The sequence below is a fragment of the Homarus americanus genome, unplaced genomic scaffold (genome assembly GCF_018991925.1).
Source record: "Homarus americanus isolate GMGI-L3 unplaced genomic scaffold, GMGI_Hamer_2.0 scaffold51458, whole genome shotgun sequence".
In the NCBI taxonomy this organism is placed as follows: Eukaryota; Metazoa; Arthropoda; class Malacostraca; order Decapoda; family Nephropidae; genus Homarus; species Homarus americanus.
In genome coordinates, this window is record NW_024755315.1 from 26,479 (window position 1) to 51,276 (window position 24,798).

A 24,798-nucleotide genomic window follows, 5' to 3' on the forward strand; every position below is an offset into this window, starting at 1 on the left:
TGTGTACCGTGGTGTTTGTGTAAATAACTATAGCTCCGTGTCTGTTTGTGGAATATATGTACTGTAGTTTAAACTCTGGGAAAACTTTACCCAGCACCTAAAAACATTCCGAGGATGTGCGACAATGTCTGTCCTTGCAAGATGTGTTGTTTAGACTCTTGGAAATCTTACCCCAGTTCCCTGAAAAATTACAGAGATGAGAAATTCGTCTCAATACTCGGAAATCTTTCATTCCCAGAAGAGCTCTGCACCAATTATTTCTGTATAGTGGTTGTATATGTACAGTGGTTGTGTAAGTACTGTATTGTGGTATTTTGAGGATACATGTATACGTGTAACCAATAAATATAACACTGTCTACTGTGGACTAGCAAGATGGCCACATACCGTCTGGAGGCGCTTCTCCGTCCTGATAGCATGGATGACGAGGGCGTTGCCGACGGCAGTGCAGAGGGCGAGGGTGTAGAGGGCCAGACCAGTAACTGCTAGGAGTCCTGGGCCCCACTCTCCCCCAGCCCCGGACATCGACTCCCCAGACCCCCACCACCCTGGAGCTTCCTCCTCCCGTGTCACATTGATGCCCAGTTCCACTTGAGTGAAGTTCCAAGAAGTGGAGAGGTTACCCCAGGAGCTACTCAGGTCCCACATCCCTGAGGTCACATCCCGGGAGGCGTCCACGGTAGACGTAACTCCAGCATCATCCTCAGTGCAGTTACAAACCACGATGTCAATATGGCCAATACTGTGGACTGTGGCGTCCTGTACCGCCACGTTGGGAGGTGGTAGGTACTTAGGGAAGACACCATGAGAGATCCTGTACCTCCTACTGATGTTGTAAGCCAGGTCATCGAGAGTCTTGAAGGGTGTCGTGTCTATCTCTGTCAGGAGATATGACGGGGAGTCCATAGCAACAAAACCTTGTTTACGACGTAACCTTGATGATGTGGCTGAGGTGCCTACTTAGTATTCATGTCCTGAACAATCTCAATTTGCTCCGCATAACATTCTCAACTTGTCTCTATCAAACAACTGACTAAACTGTACCTGAAAACTTTCCATGTTTTCATGATGTTATGTTGTTATGTCTGCCTAAAAACTTACTCAAACAGAAGAGTATCATCCAGCAACATGTGCCTCTAATACCATCATTGCCATTGTTTTAGATTATGTAAACACGGAGGCACAAGGTTGCTCCCCCAGAATTTAGAGTTTGCCTCAAAAACAAACCAGCTGTTTTTAAGTATGAGGGCTCTTACTGTTTGCACTGTGCCTCATACTAGTGTACTTTCTTATCTTGGTCTCACTTGTAGCAATATGATGTAGATGATCCGAAAGTACCCAAATGCCTGTACTCGAAAGCAATTCAAGGATGTTGACGATGCCTCCATGAGACATTGTCTTCTGGGGAGGTAAAAGAGACTCGAGTATACTATAGTTTTTATGTTAGCACAAATTGAAGACCCAAAACCTGTGGAGTGTTGCCTTACTCGTGTCTTTGGACAAGGCTGGGAAAACTTTTTTCTTTTCTTTTTTAACAAAATGAGGTGCAAGATTTTCAACTAATATTTAACTTCTCTTCCAGACAGATGAGACTAGTTGGTAGACTTCTTATGCTTGGCAGACATGGGGAAAGGAAAGACAATTTTTCTTTTAGATGTTCAAGATATGCTGGTCACGTGTGACGAGAAGGAGGCTCCACGCACTGCCTCGGCCTATCTCCCACACTCATACCTGCCGAAGAACACTGACATTAGATTCAAGGCAAAGATTCAACAACATGGTGCAGAAACATGTACAATACTGTATGGGTGGTGAGTGAGGCCAATAAAAAGATACAAGAAAAGAGTATGGGCAAGATGAGGGTGGCCAAGAGGAAGAGTTGGCCAAGAGGAAGAGTTGGCCATGTTGAAGAGTGCAGCCAAGAGGAAGAGTTTGCCAAGAGGAAGAGTTGGCCAAGATGAAGAGTGTAGCCAAGATGAAGAGCGCAGCCAAGAGGAAGAGTGTGGGCAAGATGAAATGTAGCTAAGATGAAGAGTGGGCAAAGTGGGCAAGATGAAGAGTGTGGAGAAAACTAGCTATGCTGGACTCAGTGGCCTTCTTTGAGGTGTGGAACCGTCAGTTCTGACGTGGAGACGAGACAGTATAGTTGGGTTTCTACAAGTACATAATATATAGAGCCAAGATTTTCACCATCTATTTATTTATCCATTATTCATTTAAGGTTTTCTTGTAATTTAAGTAATACAAATGTTTTAAAAGTAAGCTTGTCACTTTCTTATATATTAACTTAACAAGGTCTAGTGAATACCGAGGAAAAGGTGTATAACTGTATGTGCCTTGAGAGCCCTTTACCTTATTATCAATATTACATAACAAGAACTATAGGTATTTGTAAACTGGAATTGAAACATAAAGGTGAACTGAATCATAATCCTCTTGTGATGAACTCATCAACTAGGGTATACCCACATGATGGCTTCTGTGTACCTTAATTAATGACCACATAGTAAATAACCTATGTAATTGCTACCTTTATGATGATCTAAGTACTTGTATACTTATCACTAATTGACATCCAAGTGCCAGCATAAAGGTGAACTGAATCATAATCCTCTTGTGATGAACTCATCAACTAGGGTATACCCACATGATGGCTTCTGTGTACCTTAATTAATGACCACATAGTAAATAACCTATGTAATTGCTACCTTTATGATGATCTAAGTACTTGTATACTTATCACTAATTGACATCCAAGTGCCAGCCTCTTCCACTCCCTCCACTAACCATCCACCCCTCCCTCTCTCCATCCACCCCTCCCTCTCTCCATCCACCCCTCCATCCACCCCCTCTCTCCTTCCACCCCACCCTCTCCTTACCTCCTCCTCTGTCCTTCCACCTCCTTCCCTCCCTTCCACCCCTACCCTCTCACCTCTTCCTCTGTCTTCCACACCTCCCTCCTTCCCACCCCTCCACCTCCTCACCTGTCCTGTCCTTCTCTCCCTCCCTTCCCCTCCTCCATCCCCTCCCCCCTCTCTCCTTCCACCTCCTCCCCTCTCCCCCCCTTCCCCCCTCCCTTTCCCCTCCCCTGTCCTTCCACCACCTCCTCCCCTCCCCTTCCACCTCCTCCCCCTCCCCCCTCCTCCTCTTCCACCTCCTCCTTCCTTCTCCCCTCTCCTTCCACTCCCCCTTCCACATCCTTCCCCATCCTTCCACCTCCTCCTCTCCTTCCTCCCCCCTCTCTTTCCACCACCTCCCCACTACCTTCCCCTCCTCCCTCTCCCTTCCACCCTCCTCCCTCTCTCCTTCCACCTCCCTCCCCTCTCTCTCCCTTCACTCCCCTCTCCTTCCCACCTTCCTTTCCTTCCTTCCCCCTCATTTCACCCCTCTGGGTTGGGCTGAGAGAGGGCAGGTTGGGAGGAGAGAGGGAGGGAGGGAGAGAGAGGGAGGGTTGGGCTGAGAGAGGGATTGGGAGAGAGGAGGGAGGAGGGAGGGGACTGAGAGGGAGATTGGGAGGAGAGGAGGAGGTTGGGCTGAGAGAGGAGGGCTTGAGCTGAGAGGGGAGGGGGGGAGGGGTTGGGAGGGAGAGGAGGAGAGGAGGTTGGGCTGAGAGAGGGTTGGGCTAGGAGGAGGGGGCTGAGAGGGAGGCTGGAGCTGAGAGAGGGAGGGTTGGGCTGAGAGAGGGAGGGTTGGGAGGAGAAGGAGTGGAGGTGGAAGAAGAGGGGGAGGAGGATGGAAGGAGAGGGCGTAGGGGTGAATGAAGAGGAGGGGTGGAAGTTGACGGAGAGTGGGAGTAGGTGGAAGGAGATGGGGTGAAAGAAGAGGGGGAAGGGTGAAAGGAGAGGGGAAGGGTTGAAAAGAGAGCGGGAGGGGTGAAAAGAGAGGGGAGGAGGGGGGCGGAGAGGTGGAAGGGTAAAGAGAGAGGGTGGAATCGAAAGGACAGGGGGAGGGAGGAAGGAAGTGATAGGAGTGGGGTAGGGAGAGGGAGGGAGGGCTGGACGGATAGGGGTACACACAGTATATTGAGATTTAGATTTTTTTGTCAGAATTGAAATTTAATGAATCTACTTAAGTACAGTCTCGTTCAAGATTCTTCAAACAATGCTGGAAACAGCTGGCAACTCAATTCCGTTCTTTACTATAGTTAGTAGTATAATATAATACAAATCAACAAAGCCCTACCATTAACTAAGCAACGGGGAACTAGGTAACCAATCACCGATAACCTTTTACATGCTGTTTCCAGCAGTGTTCGAAGAATCTTGAACGAGACTGTACATCCAGTAACACATTTCACTAAAGAGTGACCTTAAAAAACGTTGAGAGACGATATATATATATATATATATATATAGATATATATATATATATATATATATATATATATATATATATATATATATATATATATATATATATATATATATATATGCAAGTAAATCACTGTAGGTGCTTGATCTAGTATATATGCTGATAACCACAAGGAAAAGAAACACAGTTCCCAAGCGCTGTATAATCTACATCTTCAGGGGGGACTATATATATATATATATATATATATATATATATATATATATATATATATATATATATATATATATATATATATATATATATATATTTCCATAAAGGAAGGAAGAGAGATGAGAGAATAATGTGAAAAAGATATTTATTAATATTTTGTTATTTATAATTTATTTATGGTATGGAAAATCTTATTATATTTTATTGACGCTTTTATTTATGTTTTTCTATCACCCACTAAGACTGTCACCCACTAAGACTGTCACCACCAATATGACTGTCACCCACTAAGACTGTCACCACCAATATGACTGTCACCCACTAAGACTGTCACCACCAATATGACTGTCACCCACTAAGACTGTCACCACCAATATGACTGTCACCCACTAAGACTGTCACCACCAATATGACTGTCACCCACTAAGACTGTCACCAATATGACTGTCACCCACTAAGACTGTCACCACCACCCACTAAGACTGTCACCACCAATAAGACTGTCACCCACTAAGACTGTCACCACCAATAAGACTGTCACCACCAATAAGACTGTCACCCACTAAGACTGTCACCACCAATATGACTGTCACCCACTAAGACTGTCACCACCAATATGACTGTCACCCACTAAGACTGTCACCACCAATATGACTGTCACCCACTAAGACTGTCACCACCAATAAGACTGTCACCCACTAAGACTGTCACCACCAATAAGACTGTCACCCACTAAGACTGTCACCCACTAAGACTGCCAACCATTACTTCTGGACTCCATTATTCCTTTGGATCCCTTATGACTAAAAGCCATTAGCACTTGAAGCCAACACTAATGGTCAGGGAAGTGTGTTAGGGCCTTGATGAGTCTTACCACCACAAGGTCACCTGGACGACAATACTGGCAGAAACAAAGACGCGTTTTAGTGAATGAAGAGGCAGAGAAAGGGGGTTAGGAATAAGAGGGAATGACCAAAAGAGGTAGAGAAAGAGGGGGAGAGGGAGGAGAGGGGGGGGTCGTGTTGGCAATGAAACAAGCGTCAAGAATAGGAGGCAGAGAAGGAGGTAAAAAATATACAGTACAATATTCTTCACCTAAGATTAATTTTGTTCATTTTAAGTAATTCATTATATTTCTTGAGTGAATAACAGTTAACTTGGCCTCTCATTGATTCGTATATTTGCACTTTTTTCCCCGACTCTAAGGATATAGCCAAGCAATATCTTGACTCAGAAGCGGATATGAGTTTAGGTGGGGTCAGGTCAGGTCAAAAGAGGAGTGGGTTAGGTTAGGTTAAGTCAGGTCAGGGGTAGGTTAGGTCAGGGGTGGGGTAGCTTTGGTTAGGGTTAGGGTTGGGTGGGGTAGGTTAGGTTAGGTTAGCTTCCTACCTGAGTACCAAAAAATCACTCTTAGAAATTTACCAACATATTATAAGACACATCTATGTTCCCCTACATCACAAACACACACTTGCATCACAAACACACCCCTACATCACAAACACACCCCTACATCACAAACACACCCCTACATCACAAACACACCCCTACATCACAAACACACCCCTACATCACAAACACACCCCTACATCACAAACACACACGCACAAAATCACTCGTTCCATTACCCAGATCATTATAGAGTTCATGAATATTCAAATATGATCTTAGTGTTTGGTAAGGAATGAAATATGACCTGGTTAATGGCTTCACTTACCTTCAATCAACCTACACACTCAGGTACACTATAGTCAATCAGTGGGTGGTTTTTAGCCCAGGTGTGTGTCTTTTATAAGGTAAGAAGGTTAATGCTTGTTGACCTAACCTTGAGTTTATGGCGTGTGACCTAATGATGTGTACAGGGGCCGTGAGAGAGGGCTGATATATACACACACACACACACACACACACACTATAAAAACTCTCCACTGGATAAAATTATTCCATAACTGAGCAGTGGAGTGGAGGGCGGGTGGAGGGTGGGTGGAGGGCCGGTGAAGTTAACGACACAATCACCTTGTTCAACACGCGGAACCTCCCAGGGGACCGCCCACCTCCAGGCCACACCCCTGAGGAACGCCTTAGGGAGGGAGGAAGGGTAGGGGAGGAGGGAGGAAGGGTAGAGGAGGAGGGAGGAAGGGTAGGAGAGGAGGGAACTATTAAATGAGAGAGAAACGGGAGGAAGGGAGGGGGTGTATCTGGTGTGTGTGGGTGTTGTGGTGAGTGTAAATGGATGTTAAAATCCCTCAATCCTCCGTCTCACCCACACGACCCCTAAGAAGATGAAGCCAAATATTGTTCAAAGTGGAAATCCCATCAACAGAATCCAACCGTTTCCTCAAATTTATCAAGATATTTACGAAACAATAAATTCTACAGACCGATAATCCGATAATCTTCATACATTCTAACAAAATTTAATCAATGAGCGTAATAAACCCCCCTTGCCTTTTGATATCTGACAAGTTAATGAGTTTTTATGAAGGATTTACTGTTACGAGTCGATATTTAAGACCTAAAACAGCACTGGCCCATGAAGGGAAATTTCCCCCCAAAAACAACCCACCACTCGTAGTCACATAAATTCCTACGTCATTTCCCGTCACACCCCCCTCCCCCCTAAGTGAAGGAAGGCCAGCGTAACTATTGACAAGTTGTATTACAGGTTATTACAGGTTATTATACTCTTCCCTGTATATGCAGTTAAAGGAAAATATCGTAAGAACCTTTGATAATCTTTCTTTGTGTCGTAAGTTAAGTGAATCAGTTAAGAGGGATTGTTACGTCTCTAGTTTAGGGAGAATCATATCTTAAAGAATCTCTCTCTGCCATACGGACTTGGTGGGACTCAGACCTTCAGTAGGACTCAAACACAGACCCCCAGTAGGACTCAAAACCTTGGTAGCACTCAGACCCTCATTAGGACTCAGAACCTCAGTAGGACTCAGAACCTCATTAGGACTCAGACCCTCAGTAGGACTCAAAACCTTGGTAGCACTCAGACCCTCAGTAGGACTCAGAACCTCAGTAGGACTCAGAACCTCGGTAGGGCTCAGAACCTCAGTAGGACTCAGACCCTCAGTAGGACTCAAAACCTTGGTAGCACTCAGACCCTCAGTAGGACTCAGAACCTCAGTAGGACTCAGACCCTCAGTAAGACTCAGACCCTCAGTAGGACTCAGACCCGCACTAGGACTCACACCCTCAGTAGGACTCAGACCCCCGGTAGGAAAAAGGCCAAAACCCGCCCAAGTTATTCTTATATTGAAGAATGAGTTACGAAGGAGTGAGAAATACTTGACGGTAAAGGCTGCAAGGTGTGTGTTTGAGAGACTTAAACTGGCACAACACAACACCGCCACGGCAGGCAGAATACGATCGATCGCTCGTCTGACGTAGTTATCCCTGGTCTATTTATTGCACGTGCTGGCGAAGAATTCAGGGAAAAGGGTAACAGTGGGGTAGAGACTAACGCCAGGCTATGTCGAATGCCTGAGCTGGCTAACAGAGACGGGGTTTTGAGTGCAACACTTGTGAGTGTGTAATGAATATGGTAGCACTGTTCAGAGGGTATTGTTAGTTGGACCCGGGGACGATACTTGTTACTGGGGGACGATACTTGTTACTGGGGGACTCGACAAGTTCCCACCCTCACCTGGAGATTCCCACGCTTACCAACCACACCACTAGTTCACCAATCAAACAACCAATCTCCTATTACTCTACCAATCACTGCACCAAACTACCAATCACAGAACCAATCTCACATCACTCTTCCAATCACTCCACCAAACTACCAATCACTTCATCAAACACAACCAATCATTTCACTACTCTACCAATCACACACCACCAATCACTTTACCAGTTTACCGATCACAGCCAATCTATCAATCACACACCACCAATCACTCTACCAGTTTACCGATCACAGCCAATCTATCAATCACACACCACCAATCACTCTACCAGTTTACCGATCACAGCCAATCTATCAATCACACACCACCAATCACTCTACCAGTTTACCGATCACAGTCAATCTATCAATCACACACCACCAATCACTCTAGCCAACCGTCGATCTAGACACACGGGAGAAAGTGGATGAGCCGTGTTAGTGTTTGCTTGGCACCTGAATGATCCTAGAGCTCCACCGCCGAGTGTTGGAGCCAGTTGAGGGAGAGAGGGAGGGAGGGAGGAGGGAGAGTGGGGAGACAGGGAGAGGAGGGAAGCAGGAAGAATTACATCATACTTTGAAAAAACCTTAGAGAACTTCCTTTTACCATATGTGATTTATCTCAATAACACATGTACACAAACTCTCACCCAGAGCTTTATAACAACCCTCTCTCTCTCTCTCTCTCCTTCAGCTAGATCACACAGCGAGTCAGTACATTCATCTCACCCTCGCAAAACACACTCGAAACGTTTCCCTGATGTGAGTGGTGCTCGAGGGGTAAAAGGCATCAGCAATCTACATCTAAGTACCGAATCGAGTCCAACATTAAACGTTTGAGGGAAGAATTTATGCCGCTTTTAATCTAGGAAATGTATACCGTGTGTGTGTGTGGTAACCCAGTTTCACTCACCTCACTGTAGTACAAAAACTGTCGTTGTACTGTTTACTAATGCTATGGAGACAGAAGCACATATCACACGAGCTTATATATTGTGTTAAGTATCGTTTGTATCTGTTGATCATCTCGATAAAAGGACTTAGGGATACGAATCCCTTGCCAGCCTAATCAGGATCTTATAAGAGGAAAGTCAAGAACCATGGTTTTCTGAGGGATAACAAACAACCGTTCGAGATGGACATCTGTTTACTATGAAAATAACACAAAACTCTGACACCACTCACACAAACATCAAATAACAATTACGGGAGTCAAACAATTATCGGGAGTCAAACAATTACTGGAGTCAATGATTAATGGAATCAAACAATTCAGAGAATCAAACAATTACAGGAGTCAAACAATTAATGGACTCAAACAATTAAGGGAGTCAAACAATTAATGGAATCAAACAATGAACAGATATTTCCTACGGCGGCGGCCCTAGGGAAGGTTCTGGAAAGCAGTGATCCACTCTCAGGGGGAAGGTCAAGTCAGCTTCCTCACTTGGCCTCGGCGGGCGATGTCTTGCTACACAGGAGAGACACCAGGGCACAGACGGTGGAGAAAGTGGCGATGACGTGGCAGCTGGGGGAGGTGTACGGAGATTGACAGTCGATTAGTGAAGGTCTGGGGAATCAGCCCACGAGTCCAGGACACATGATGAGTTCACAACCAGAATTTGAACGAACAGCGGGGTGCAAGTACAGCTGTGTCGACGGCTGGATAGTGTCTGATCTGTGTGTCGAGGCAGCAGTCACGTTCTCATCTCCGTCTACCCTCCGAAGTGGGGGACGCGAACAAGCTTACGAGCGGCGGCAACCATCCTGCTCGTTACAGCCCTGACAGGTATGTAATAAGACCATACGTGACGTTACAGAACATAGCTGTATTTAATGATTTTCTGAGCTCACAAGTGTCAGACAAGCGTACATAATGGTGAAAAGTATCGTTGCATTATTAACTTCCAGGAGAGAGAAAAAAAAAGCTATCGTACACAAAAACAAAAGAAGTATCGTTGACTTTGTTTACTTCCAACAGTCAAACTATAAACTAAAGTCGTACGTATGTTAAAAAACTATCGTATCACTGTTAGTTTCTCAGGGAAAACTGGGGGTACAAAAAACAACACCTCCACCTCCTCCTCCTCCTCCCCATCACCTCTACCTCCTCCCAACACCTCCTCCCCAACACCTTCCCAACACTTCCTCCCCAGCACCTCCTCTCTAACACTCCCTCCCCAACTCCACCTCCCCTCCCCAACTCCACCTCCCCAACACCTCCTCCCCAGAACCTCCTCCTGCCAGCTCCTCCCCAGCACCTCTGCCACCCCCCAGCACTTCCCCAACACCTCCCCTCCACCTCCTCCCCAACACTTCCTCCCAGCACCTCCTCCCCAGCACCTACTCCTAACATCCTCCCCAACACCTCCTCCCCAACACCTCCCTGCCAGCTCCTCCTAACACCTCCTCCCCAACACCTCCCCTCCACCCATCCTCCCAACACTTACTCCCAGCACCTCCTCCCAAACACCTCCCAACACCTCCCTCCACCGCCTCCTCCCAAACTCTTCATCCCCAAAACCTCCTCCCCAAAACCTCCTCCCCAACACTTCCTCCTCCCAACACTTCCCCAGCACCTCATTCCCAACATCTCCCCATCACCTCCCCCCAACACCACCTCCCACCACCACCTCCCCACCACCACCTCCCCATCACCTCCTCTTTTAGGACAGGTCCAAGCACACTGTGTGTGAAATGGCACAACACTTCATCTCTAATGGCAAGATAGCCGACATATTAAGTTGTATCACTCAGTAACTATATCAGTTCTCAGTACAGAACCAAATACGCAATGTGCTTGAACCTCACGTAAATGTGAATAATAAAGTGTGAGGCCAGACATACTGCCTCACACGCCTGTTCTCACGCATTTGTGAATAAGTTACCCTCTATGTATAGAACTAAACAAATAATGTAAATGAAATACTGTGTAACTTTCGGTGCCATAATATCCTGACAACCGGGGTTAATTATTATGACCCTTTGTAAACCCTACTCTGTAATCCTTTTGCGCTACCGCTCACAGGATGAGTGTGGGGTGCACAATAAAGTAGCCGCTGCAAGCGGCAAAATCAAAATCAAAATCTCAACACCAGCTCCTCCCCCATCATCTCCTCCCCAACACCCTCCCCATCACCTCCCCTTCCCATCACATCCTCCCAACGCTTACTCCCCAGCACCTCCTGCCCAACACCTCCCCACCACCACCTCCCCAACACCACCTCCCCACCAGCTCCTCCCCAGCATCTCCTCCCCAACACCCCCCCTCCCATCCTTGCCCTCCCCAGCACCTCCCAATCACCACTTCCCCCCAGCATCTCCTGCCCAACTCCTCCCCATCACCTCCCCAGCACCTCCTCCCAATCACCACTTCCCCAGCTTCTCTTCCCCAACACCTCATCACCTCCTCCCCAACACCACCTCCCCAGCACCACCTCCCCAGCACCTCCTCACCAACACGACCTGCCCACAGTGGCATTAAAACCCTCAAGACTCTCTCTCCCTTCCCGGTAAAAAGACTCGAACGTAGTAATTCTGTTCTCTGGTCCATTTAAACACTAGTATGAGGTCACACACATAGACTGAAACACAATGACCTTGACCTCTGACCTTACAGCACCAAAATTTAACAGACAGGTAGCCCAACTAACCAATCGAGACAGACAGACAGACAGACAGACAGAAACGACAATATCACTTGGTTTGTTGACATATTCTATTCAACACACTTACGGAGACTCAGAGCAACAAGGAGACTAAAACAAGAGAGAGATACACAGATAGACAAATATAGACAGACAATCAGAGAGAGACAGAGACAGAGGCAGCCAAAGGAGGGTCTCAGGCAAAACTATTCCCCAAGGAGGCTGGATCATCCCAACAAACTTGTTTACGACATCAAAGGTGGGCAAGAGTCTGAGCTGACAGGGGAGGAGGTGCTGGGGAGGTGTTGGGGAGGTGCTGGGGAGGTGTTGGGGAGGTGCTGGGGAGGTGGTGTTGGGGAGGAGGTGTTGGGGAGGAGGTGTTGGGGAGGTGTGCTGGGGAGGAGGTGTTGGAGGAGGTGTTGGGGAGGGGAGGTGGGGTTGGAGGAGGTGTTGTGGGTGTTGTAGAGGAGGTGTTGAGGAGGTGCTGGGGAGGTGTTGGGAGGAGGAGGTGTTGGGGAGGTGAGGTTGAGGGGAGGAGGTGGTGTTGGGAAGGTGGAGTTGGGAGGAGGTGTTGTGGAGGTGTTGGGAGGTGTTGGGGAGGTGGTGTGGGGAAGGTGGGGAAGATGTGTTGAGGTGGTGGTGTTGGAGGTGAGTTGAGGAGGTGTTGTGGAGAAGGTGTTGTGGAGGAGATGTTGAGGTGTTGGGGAGGTGTTGCTGTGGAGGGGTGCTGTGGGAGGAGGTGCTGTGGTGTTGGGAGGTGTTGGAGGTGTTGTGGAGGTGTTGGGAGGTGAGGTGTGGGGAGGAGGTGCTGGGGAGGAGGTGGTGTGGGAGGGTAGGAGGTGTTGGGAGGTGGTGCTGGGAGGTGCTGGGAAGGAGGTGGTGTAGGGGAGGAGGTGTTGGGGAGGAGGTGTTGGGGAGGAGGTGTTGGGGAGGAGGTGTTGGGAGGAGGTGTTGGGGAGGAGGTGTTGGGGAGGTGCTGGGGGTGGTGTTGGGGAGGTGGAGTTGGGAGGTGGTGCTGGGGAGGAGGTGTTGGGGAGGAGGTGTTGGGAGGAGGTGCTGGGAGGTGGTGTTGGGGAGGTCTTAGGGAGGAGGTGTGGGAGGAGGTCTTGAGAAGGAGGCGGTGTTGGGGAGATGGAGTTGGGGAGGAGGTGTTGTGGAAGGTGTTGGGAGGAGGTGTTGGGGAGGTGCTGGGGAGAGGTGCTGGGTGGGTTGGGGAGGTGGAGTTGGGGAGGTGGTGCTGGGGAGGAGGTGGTGTTGGGGAGGAGGTGGTGTTGGGGAGGTGGTGTTGGGAGGTGGTGTTGGGGAGGTGGTGCTGGGGAGAAGGTATTGGGAGGAGGTGTTGGGGAAAGGAAATACGGAGACCTGTTGGAGTATAACGAGAGAGAGAGAGAGAGAGAGAGATGATTACAACCACCATGAACGAACACTAAAGGCATTCGTAAAAAATAATAATAATAATAATAAAAACAACATCGACTATACACAAAAAATAACAAAATACAAATTAAAAAATAAAATACGAAAGGAAACGCGATAAAAAAATATAAAAATAAAAACCACCAGAAATATTGATTGAGCTGCGATTGGTTAAAGGTTGTGGGAAAACGGATTAGATTTAGGAGGGGGGTGGGGCAGGAGGAAGGGGAGGGGTGTGAAGGGGGGGGGGAAGGGGAGGGGGAAAGTCAATAAAAAGAGGGTTAGGGATTTTGGTGGTGGTGAAAAAAGAAAAAAAATAGAAAGGAAAGAAAAAAAAACTGGCAGTGAATTTGAGAGAATTGGCGCGAAATGAATGTCGATATTGGGACAAGGATGAGGGAGGGAGTGGGAGGGAGTGGGGGAGGGAGTGTAGGAAGGAGACAGAGACAGGAAGGGAGGGAGAGAAGGATGGATGGAAGGAGGGAGTGAAGGAGGGAGACAGGGAGAGGAGGAGGGTGTGAAGGATGGAGACAGAGAAGGGAGGGAGGAAGGAAGGAAGGGGTGACGGAGGACGGGAAGAAAAGAGGGAAGGAGGGAGAGAACAAAACGCATCGTGTTCTATCTCTCTCTCGTGTGATTTCAACGCAAGGAAGATAATGGAAAAAACGTCAAGAATTTAAGTGAATATCTCTTTTCTGCGATGCTCTGATATGCGATTCGCCAGTCCTGCTATGTAAATTCCCCACGTTAGCTCTGCACTAGCGGCGTCTTTTGTACTTAAATGCGACGCGATGTTGGGTTATTTCGCTGCATGGAACGCGTGTAAATAGTTTAGCGGAGTCAAAGCAAACGGTGACGTAACTGTGTTTGTGATCCGTGGCGTCAAACCTTTCATATTGTGTAACGCCTTAGTCCCCCACCCCACCACACCTACTCATCATCACTACACCCTCTACCCCTCGAACACAACCCTCTCCCACTAACACACCCCTACCTTCTAACACACTCCAACCCCCCAACACACCTCAATACCCACCTACCAGCCACCACCTCCCCTACTCCCCAACACCACACCCTTATTCTCCAACAACACATTCTCTACCCCGACACACTCCTACCCACCCCCCCTCTTCCCCCAAACCCCGGAAAATCATTTTACCTCCCCGTCGTAATACCTCCTGGTAAAGGTCGTGTTTTCAAAATGTCTACGAATCCTCTGGTCAAATATATATATTTTTTCCAACAAATAAACTTGACACTTTTGCGAAGTTTGAGAAATATATTTCTTCTGGGAAAAACGTGAGCATCTTGATGGGATTAAATGTGATTCTTATTTTCCTGACCAAGAGAGACAACGAGGCTTTCATCATAATATTTACACTGCACCAGAATTATTCCCCCGAGAATTGGTGTGTTGAAGCTCTCGTTTAAACACACCTTTTTACCCAAGACCTTTAGAAGGGTGAGGCGGCACCATTCACTAGGAGAGTGCCAGCCGGAGCCGACCTAGACTATCTGCTGTCTGTATGAATACTTCCCGCCAAAACTGTCAGCTTACAATTTTGGCGGGAAAAAATATTTTAATCCAACACGGAATTGCACCAGCGAGGAACATTTTCCGCCGAAGCAATTATAATTTTTTTTAAGGGAGAAAAGATGATATTTTTTTCACATTTGCCGCTGAAACTATCACTCAAGGCGAGGTGGTAAATTTTATTATCTTGTATCTGCAGTAGAGATGGATATTTTTCCCGCCAGAACTATCAGCTGATATTTTTGGCGGGCAGCATGCGTGGCTGGGTGTGCGTCAGTGTAAACAAAAGCTTTTGTCTCCGGGCGGGTCCTCCACAGCGTCCCTCCTTCTTGATTGCGACCCTCTGGCAGCAGCTTCTCCTCGTCCTTTGTCCCCAGGAACTTTCTTTCAAGTTATTTACTCAACAATTCAAAAGACCGTGACAAAAGAAAGTCAATGATGTGAAATACAAAGCATCAAAGTAGACCTGGGAAAATCAGGGGTTAAGAGAGCGGCCATTTTTGTCATTTTCCTGCATTGAAATGTGTTATGGAGGAGCAGCGGCCGTCATCCACTCTAGTTAATTTACTCCACCTGGGAGCCACACACGATCACGTCTTTTATTACCGAAACTGCTTTATTTTAATGTTTACTTAATTAGTACATTTACACCTGCAGGAACCACGCGATCAGTAGTGTGTGTGTGTGTGTGTGTGTGTGTGTGTGTCAAACCAATCTACACCCATCAGGATTCTTAACCACCTTACATTAAAAAAAAAGTCGAACGAATATTAACAACGCCATATTCCTAAGGGGAGGGGGAGGTTAAGAAGAAGAACAATCAGAGAATAGCTTTGCAGTCATCTCAGTGTGGGGGGTGACAGCATATTGAAGTGGGAGACATTTCTGTATATATGTGTGAGGCAATCAGTGTTGTATCGCGTCTAGGGGCGGTAGTGTGGTAGGGGTGGTGGTAGTGGTTGTTGGGGTGGTGGTAATATAGGAGGTAGTAGGGGTGGTGGAAGTACTGGTGGTAGTATATGATTGTGGTAGTAAGAGTTAGTGATTGGTTGTCGTGGGAAGAGGAGGAGGAGGAGGAGGAGTAGCCCAGAAGTTATGTTACAGCCTGGATGAGATGTCGACTGTCCTCTCTCCTTCGGTCGGATTTGCTCTGCCTCAGGGGAACGAGAGCTTCTGCCCCAACGCCGACAACAGTTGCAGATATTGACTATGAGGCTACTGTCACTGAATGCCGGATAGATCTGCGGCTCAACTAATTTAACACAGATGGGATAGCTACTTGTGTATTAGGATATTTAATATTAAGGTAATAAAATGGCGGTGATGGTGTGGCTTTTGGGGGAGGCTGGAGGCCACGTTTGTAGTAGTAGTAGTAGATATTGACTATGAGGCAACAGTCACTGAATGCCGCCATAGATCTGTGGCTCAACTAGCTCAACACAGCCAGGGTAGCTACTTATGTAAAAGGATATTTAATTTTAACGTAATAAAATGGTGGCAAAGGTGTGACTATTGAGGGAGGCTGGAGGTCATAAATAAACCAGTATTAGTAGTAGCGACGGCAGTAGACACCAAATAAAGCCAAACAAACACAGCACACCTGTACCTATATATTACGTCTCTACAGGTATATAATCTCCTCAACAGTCAGGGAATCCACCAGGACCTGTCTATTAACTGTCAGGACCTGTCTACTAAACTGACAGGTCCTTGTATCACTCGTAGACAGCCCTCATGATTTACTGGAAGGTTCCTGAAGGGTATGAGCACCTGTCAGGGAATAATGAGAGAGATTCAGAGGTCTCCCTTAACCTCACACTGGTTAGGTTAGGTTAGGATAGGTTAAGATAGGTTAGGTTAGGTTAGGTTAGCGTTGGATAGGTTAGGTTAAGTTAAGTTAGCGTTGAATAATTAGGTTAAGTTAGCATTAAGTTTGGATTGGTTAGGTTAGGTTAGGGTGGTTAAACTTAAGGTGAAATTAGTTTGGGGCCAAATTTTCACGTGAACCGAAAAATATAAACATCTAAAACGCAGTGACTGCATGCTGAAAATACCACCAGTTAAGTCAGTAAGAGCGACCAGGCAAGAGTACTAAATATCCGTCGAGTAAAGAAAAGTATTCAGTATTGACACAAGTTAACACGTTGTATACCACGAATGATTCCTAATGCACGAAAATCATTCAGGTATAACGAAAAAAGAATTAACACCTGTACTTTTTACATCTATTAATGAATGCACAGGTGTTGGCATAATCACTCGGGGGGTGGGGGTGAGGGAAATAAAATACATTTACAGAAAATCGGAAATAAAATGTGTGTGAGAGAGAGAGAGAGAGAGAGAGAGAGAGAGAGAGAGAGAGAGAGAGAGATTCTGAAATACTAAATGAACACGATATTGACAGGGATAATATAGGTAGGTGTGTGTGTGTGTGTTAAGATGCAACCACTGCTTGCTTCCTCTCGCTTTCAGCTGCCGCCGCTGGCTATCCCTCATGATGAACAGGGAAGCAACTTGCAAAAGTCTTCCCCTGCCAGTACACAGCCTCTTCACCATCAAGACTCCTGCTGTGCCTCCTCGTGGCAACACACGGTAACTGGGTGCCTCGTGGGCCCAGGCTATAGCAGCAGGGGATCTCAGAGAAGCAGTGGGCCCCAGAGGGACGGCCCACTGGCCTGTGGACACGTCCTGGCGCCTACAACCACTGCCCAGCTGCCTTGCGAATTAACCTTGGTAGGTATAAGCCCTATAAGGCTATGGGAGTAAGCCCCGAACAAAAAATCTGCGGTGGAGACACGTTTACAGAGCTCCAACAAAACCCCAACGGCGGTATTGGCGGAAGAGGTGACCAACAGGGGCTATTCCCCTTAAAAAAAAGGCAGCAGTGCAATCCGGTCCTGCCTGTGCGACTGAGCAGCCCTTTCCAGGAGCCACTCTGCTCACCCCACATGGGGAGGGGGCTAGAAATAGGTGCCCTAAACAAAGCCTGCCGAAAGAACCAACTTGACTGGGCAATCGCAATCGAAAACAATTATAATTACAGATCAAAGAAAAAAAATACAACCTTTTATGGTCGCTGCATGGAATGTCAGAACCATTCTGGATAATGGCCCAAATGAGCACCCTGAAAGAACTGCCCTTATGGCAAAAGAGCTGGCTAGGTACAACATCAACATAGCGGCCATTAGTGAGTCCTGGCTCCCAGACGAGGGTCGACTCACAGAACGGGGGTCTGGCTATACCTTCTTCTGGAAGGGTAAGCCTGCTGCGGAGAGAAACCGCATTTATGGAGTTGGCTTTGCCATCCGCCAATGCATCCTACACAGGCTACCTGAAATGCCTGTTGGGATCTAACCAGCGCCTCACGACGCTCTGAGTCCCACTGAATCACTCACGTCATGCCTTTTTCATCAGTGCATACGCCCCAACACTGGATACAGAGGATGACATCAAGGAGGCCTTTTACGCCGGCCTTGACAGAGTGCTAACCTCTATCCCCAGAGAAGATAAGGTTGTGCTCCTTGGCGACTTCAGTGCCAGAGTTGGCAGAGATGTTGACTTATGGTAGGGAACCATAGGGATAAATGGACAAGGCAAGTGTAATCCCAACGGCCTACTCCTCCTCAGCAAGTGTGCTGCACACAACCTCACTATCACCAATACCTTGTTTAGGCAGGCCGACAAGTTCAAGGGTTCGTGGCAACACCCACGATCCAAACACTGGCATCTCATTGACTACATCATTGTCAGAGAAAGATCGACGAGTTGTCCTCATCACTCGAGCCATGCGTTGCTCAGACCACTTATTATTATTATTATTATTATTATTATTATTATTATTATTATTATTATTCAACATGCACACATACTATTGCTCTTTAAAACCCTCTAAGGTAACACTGCAAACAGAATAACGTAATTACCATAAATTACAAACAATAATTCACAGAAAAAAACATGTAAACAAGATAAATAAACAGACGTAAACACAAACACACAATAATACAGGAGAGAGAAAACGGATGGCTGCTGGACTTTGAGGGGGGAAACTTAAATAATTGAAATGGATGTTTACTTTCCATCACAGCTCTCACACTGCATAGGAGATGTGAGGGGCCCTGGCGAGTGTACGTGTCAACAAAGGGGGCTAGTCATACCCCTTCATCCTGTGGCAGACATTCAAGTATCCGTAGCGTAGGGGAGAGTGAGGAGGAAGAAGAAAAGGAGGAGGGAGAAGAGGAGTAATGATGAAATGGTAACCTGGGGGGTGAAAAAAAATAAGAGAAGCAATATAATATACTCTCATGGTTGATATTTCTATATATGATCTATATCCCAAATCACGCGCCATGGGAAGACGAATTGTCGACGTGGAAGGCGACGACGATAACAGATATAAACAATGTCTAATGATTAATAAATTTGGGGAGGGGAGAAGGGGAGGGGGGAGGGAAGGGTGAAGGTGGGAAGGGGGAGGAGGGAGGTATTTTTCACTTACCTGGGACCCACTTTCACCCCAACATGTGACCTGTCTTGCTAATGGGTGAAGTGTCTTGTGGCCAGGTGTTTCCTCTACAAGGCTTCAGGAATTACATGTGGTTTATCTCTGTCCCGTTGTACATAAACCACTATCACCTGTACCCCACCACCACCTATTACCACCAACTACCATCACCTACCACAACCACCAACTAGCACTAGTATCACCTATCACCACCATCCTAACTTCACCTTCCACCACTTACCCATCACCACCTACCTATCTACCAACATCTACCACCATTCACCCAACAGCACCTACCTATCTACCAACATCTACCACCATTCACCCAACAGCACCTACCTATCTACCAACATCTACCACCATTCACCAACACCCACCAACCACTTCCATCGCCCCATAAACCACTCGACGCAACACTCACACACAGACCAATCTACTACGCGTTCATCTCAATCCTATATCCAATACCACTCTCTCTCTCTCACACCTCCTCATCCTTCCACCTCCTCCTCGACCACCCCCCACTACAGAAGATTTAGATTAGATTGCCCCCGAGAGGGCTAGTTTATTGGGCACCCCCTTACATCCTGAGCAAGGTGAAACGCAGAAGTGTTTACAGCGCCCATCTGGGAAGCATGAGTAGTTCATGCTTGCCTTTATGACTCAAAAATTAAGGGCGTAAAAGCCTGAAGGGTCATAGGTTTTGTCAGCAAGTTACATAAAGTGACAGAAAGATGAGTGTGTGGGGGGGAAATTCCCGGTACAATTTATCTGTTTATGGCAAAGTGTGGCAGGTCCCTAATAATGTCAAGTGCCAGGCCTGTCTCTAGGAGGGGGGATATCTGGTCAGGGAGGGAAGAGGTGCTGGTAACGGCTGGGGACCTGTAGGAGGAGGTCATAGGGCAAGTGAGGATGTAGTGAGAGAGGGTGTGAGAGTCGGGATGACCACAAAGTTTACAAACAGCGCGGCCAGGATCAGGGTTGCCAATGTACTAGGCGTGGCGACAGCACAGACACAGTAGCGGGCGCGGCTTGCGGTGGGTGGACAGGTTGAGGCACCACATGTCGTGAAGATGAGGCAGGACTTCGCTCGGGGGCAGCAGGCACTACACCAGTAGTGAAGGCCGCCGGCGGTGGAGTAGGCTAATGAGCAGGGGGCTCACAGGGGACAACCAGCTTGTGTCAAACCAGAAGAGGTGAGTGACTGGGTGGCAACAGAGGGCAAGAGTAGGTGGGAGATGGTGGTACAGAGTGTAACGAAGAGTTTTTTCAATACGGTTGTAAATTCTTGAAAGAGGGATATGATCTGTGTCATGTCACTGAAGGGGGGTTGTGGGGGGAGGGGCACCGGTCGGAGCACAAGGCCTGACAGCGTCAGAGTAGAGACGGGGAGGAGGACCAGTAGTAGTTGAGTTAGGAGATGGCCGGGACTGCTGTGTTGCAGCCAGGTGAGGCCAGGCAGAGGCAGGTGTTGTTGAAGGAGGCGCTGCTGGAGAGAGAGGGGACACAAAGGGAGGTGGCCCGGTAGACACGGCCTTCGGGGAAGCTTTTCCCCTGGGACAGACGGGCGATTGGGGCATTGCCGTGAGTCAGCATTGTGCCGGCCGCCACAGTTACAACACCTGGGGTCAACTACATCGCCAACACCACCCCCATTAAGGTGGTCTTTGATTTTCTGGGCACAGGCGGCGGAGTTATGGTTACGTGAACAGAAACGATCTGGGACGATCACGTCGGCAGCAGGCAGTGAAGGTGTGACGCCAATGAGAACAGATAACACAAAATGCAGGCCCGGGGTGATAGGGTTCTGCATAAAGTGGAGGGAGGATTGGGTGGGCCTCCACAGTGGTTGGGCATTCCCTTCCCTTCCACTTAACAATGACAGCAGCTTGTGGGGTGTCCCCCGGTAATGTCGACGTATACTGAGTATACGAGAATTAATGTCACGTGCATCTTCGATGTCAGCGTATAGGGGGAATCGTTTCACTAGGATGTGGCAACATTCATCAGTGTCTACTGGGGGGGGGGGGCACCAGGATAACCCCGTCAAAGCCAACAGTACTAAGTGTTTCATAGACCTCAGGAGTCTGACACTTGATAAAGTTCCGTTTCTTACCTTGTCAGAATTGAATGTTGAAACCGTGTTGTCTGCAGTACTTCATCATCCAATTAAAGCGTTCCTCTACGGTTTTCAGTGAATCATTGGGGAAGTACAGATTCAGCTTACTTGGCTGGTTGGCAGAGGGCAGGGTGATAGGGTCCGTGGTATTGGTGTTTCCGCTCCGACTAGTGCTTCCCATAGAAACATTACCGTCACTGTCATAATCACTGGGGTCTGACTCTTGAAGGGAATTGGATTCGGTATGACGAGGTGAGTTGGCGATGGCATCAGTATCAGAGATGTCTGCATCTATGATAGAGCCTCTTCTGGGACGTTTATGTCGACCCCCCATGCTGGCTGAGGGGACCTTTGTGGGACGATCGGGAAATCAAGAGCACCTATGGGCACGTCTGTCCCCTTAGGGGGTCACGCCACTACAGAATGTTCCATTTTTTTGTAAACAACCTTTCGTGTGCCGTTCTCTCATTACCTCCTCGGGCGACACACACTCCTCTTCCTCGTCTTCTTCTTCTTGGTATTCCTCGCCTCCTCTCCACACAATATTGTTCTCCTGTCCAGCATCTCCTCCCATATTGCTTCTTCCTCTTTCATACATAACAACAAGACGATAACTAGAGTAATATTAAAAATAACAACAAAGATCGTAATTTTCACCAATAAAATCATCGTAAATAGAGACGTGAAACAAACAGGAACACTTTTGATAGGTGTGTCATCAAGGGGCTTCGAGGGTAACGTCAGACGAAAATGACTGCTCGTGTTGGCGCTGGTAAGACCTATAGGGTGGTGATAGACAACGCCAGGCGATAGCAACTCATAACACTGGCGTTGTTGATTTTTTTATGACACGACAAATAAAAGTATCACCACGCCAGAGAGAGAGAGAGAGAGAGAGAGAGAGAGAGAGAGAGAGAGAGAGAGAGAGAGAGAGAGAGAGAGAGAGAGAGAGAGAGAGAGTACTTGACGTCACTCTCACACCACCACACTTTATGTTTATACTGTCATCAGCTCTCCACCCCTCATCCTCCTGCCCGGGGACACGTGTGTACCTTAACCCGAAACTCTAACGTGAGGATAAAAAAAAATCATTGTGTCCTAACCTAACCAACTTTAACCTAACCTAACCAAACGTAACCAACATTAACCTTACCTTTGGTTTATCTGTAGTTAAGGAAATGTACCTCGTTAAGGCAGAGCCAGCCCCACACAAACACACACTGACACAAACAACACAAACATCACAAACAATATAACACAAAATAATAGGGACAAAAGTTTCCCCCAGCTTATCGAAGACTCACAAGAGTTTGGAAGACATCGTGCGTGTGGTAGCGGGTAGTGACAAACGTGAGGGAAAAACATCGTACCAAAAAATAAACTTTTCTAGTAACGGTAAATATAATTGTCTATTTAGGAGAACGAGCGTTAAGTCTGTTTGTTGTGATTCCTGGAGTAAACTAAGAGGAAAACTTACAAGGTTATAACTTCAGAATAACAGTATCTGGGCCAGACTTTCTCTAGTATCGTTGGAACCTTATTTTTTGTTCATGTTCGTGGCGGCAGTTGGAGCGTTGTCTGGTTCCCTCATACAGACACAACAGATATGCACTATTAAACGACGGCTCTAATTGATCGATTAAGTACAAACAAAACATATTCTGAACTTAAGAAATACAAATAAATATGAAGAATATATATAATCAGATGATATAGATACAATCATCTCTAGTGTATAATATTGTATAGTGCACAAAATACTGCTGCCTGACGTATAAAACACTTCATTCTCTTCCTGCATATATGAATGATTTCTCTATAAATTCAGCATAAAATAATTATCAAACCTGTATTTTTTTTTAAATGAGGATATAATTTTATTTCACGCTGATTGGAAGAGAAAATTAATAAAATATACACTTAAATTGATTTTTTTTCAGAGTCTTCCGGGTGAACGAATTGACCAATAAGGTAACGCCAAGCTGCTTGTAAGTGTGTGTGTGTGTGTGACAACGGGGAACACAAGCAGTTCAGGAAGAAAGCTAATCTATACGTACTTCTGCAACACTATGAGAGAGAGAGAGAGAGAGAAACCATTTACACACCGCCAGCACCACAACACAATTACACTCGGCTCTTTAAAGGATCAGTTTGACGAGGCGGCTACACTGAGAGGCTTTGATCCTCCCATTTCATGAGGGATGAGGGTCTGACTCCACGTCCTCGAGGTCAGACACGGCACAAACGTCAAAGGTAGATTAGATTTTGTTTCTGTGAGGCGGCTGAAAGGAGGGAGCTGGTGGCTGATACTCTGATGATGAAGATAAAGATGAATACTGAAGAGACGTAATAAAGTGGGGAAGATGATGATGGTAATAATAATAACATTGAATAATGAAACTGACCAATAAAACTGAATAGCCATATGAATAGAGTAGAAACGCGCGTGTGATGAACGCGTGACGGACGTGGTGCAGGTCCTCAACAGGGTCGGTCATGGGTGTGACTACCACCACACACTAGACCAGAAACAGCCCGCCAGGAAGGAGAGGAGGGCTTCACCGCCTCACTTCAGTAAGACACCAAGACTTACGCCAACACTCTGACGTCACCAGATGGGTTTTCTTATCCTGGAAGAATCTGAACGAACGTCTGGTTGTGTGACGCCAAATATTCCTCGGTATTTTGTTTGTGGACCTTGGGGCCTAGTCCTATTAGACCCCAGCTGTACCGGACCCCATCCTGACTTAAATGTCATATTGTGGAGTCCTGACCTAATAAGTTCGTTCCAACCTAACTTAACCAAGACACAGTGCTACAGGCAGCCCTCGTCATATTCGTCAACTGTTCTCTACACCAAGAAACACAAAACCAAAACCACCTGTCGAATACACCAATTAACCATCCCGCCGCCCACCTACCCTCCCCCCATAAAAACTATATCAGATTAATTTCCATCATTAATATCAAAGTCAACATCAACCAACAGCAGTAAAGAAGTTCATCTATCCAATCTATCCCAGTTTGCACTTTATTGCGTGGTTGAGTGATTACACAACTCACCTCCCGTCTTAAGGTGCTCTGGTTCGTGACCGGGACAACCCCCCCCCTCGAAACGTGCAAATGGGTACCTGACTTGACAGATGAGGAAGTGAAGGCTGTCGAGTGCAGTGTCAGTTTCTGTCTCCTTGCATACCAGAAGCTTAGTATACAATGTGCTGTACCATAGGCCTACGCAAACGACGTGTACTGTACCCTAGACCTTTGGAAACCACGTGTACTGTACCCTAGGCCTATGTAAACCACGTGTACTGTACCCTAGGCCTATGTAAACCGCGTGTACTGTACCCTAGGTCTATGTAAACCACGTGTACT

General features: G+C 46.9%; 1 protein-coding gene across 2 annotated transcripts in view; it reads right to left on the minus strand.

Moving 5' to 3' along the window:
- Positions 1-24,798, minus strand: part of LOC121856497 (histamine H1 receptor-like) — a 262,478-nt gene that overhangs the window by 6,616 nt on the left and 231,064 nt on the right. For both annotated transcript variants that reach the window (XM_042352088.1, XM_042352089.1), the window contains one exon: positions 388-1,731. In XM_042352088.1, the coding sequence (XP_042208022.1) occupies positions 388-906 (519 nt within the window). In that variant the 5' untranslated portion in view covers positions 907-1,731. The remainder of the gene's footprint in view (positions 1-387; positions 1,732-24,798) is intronic.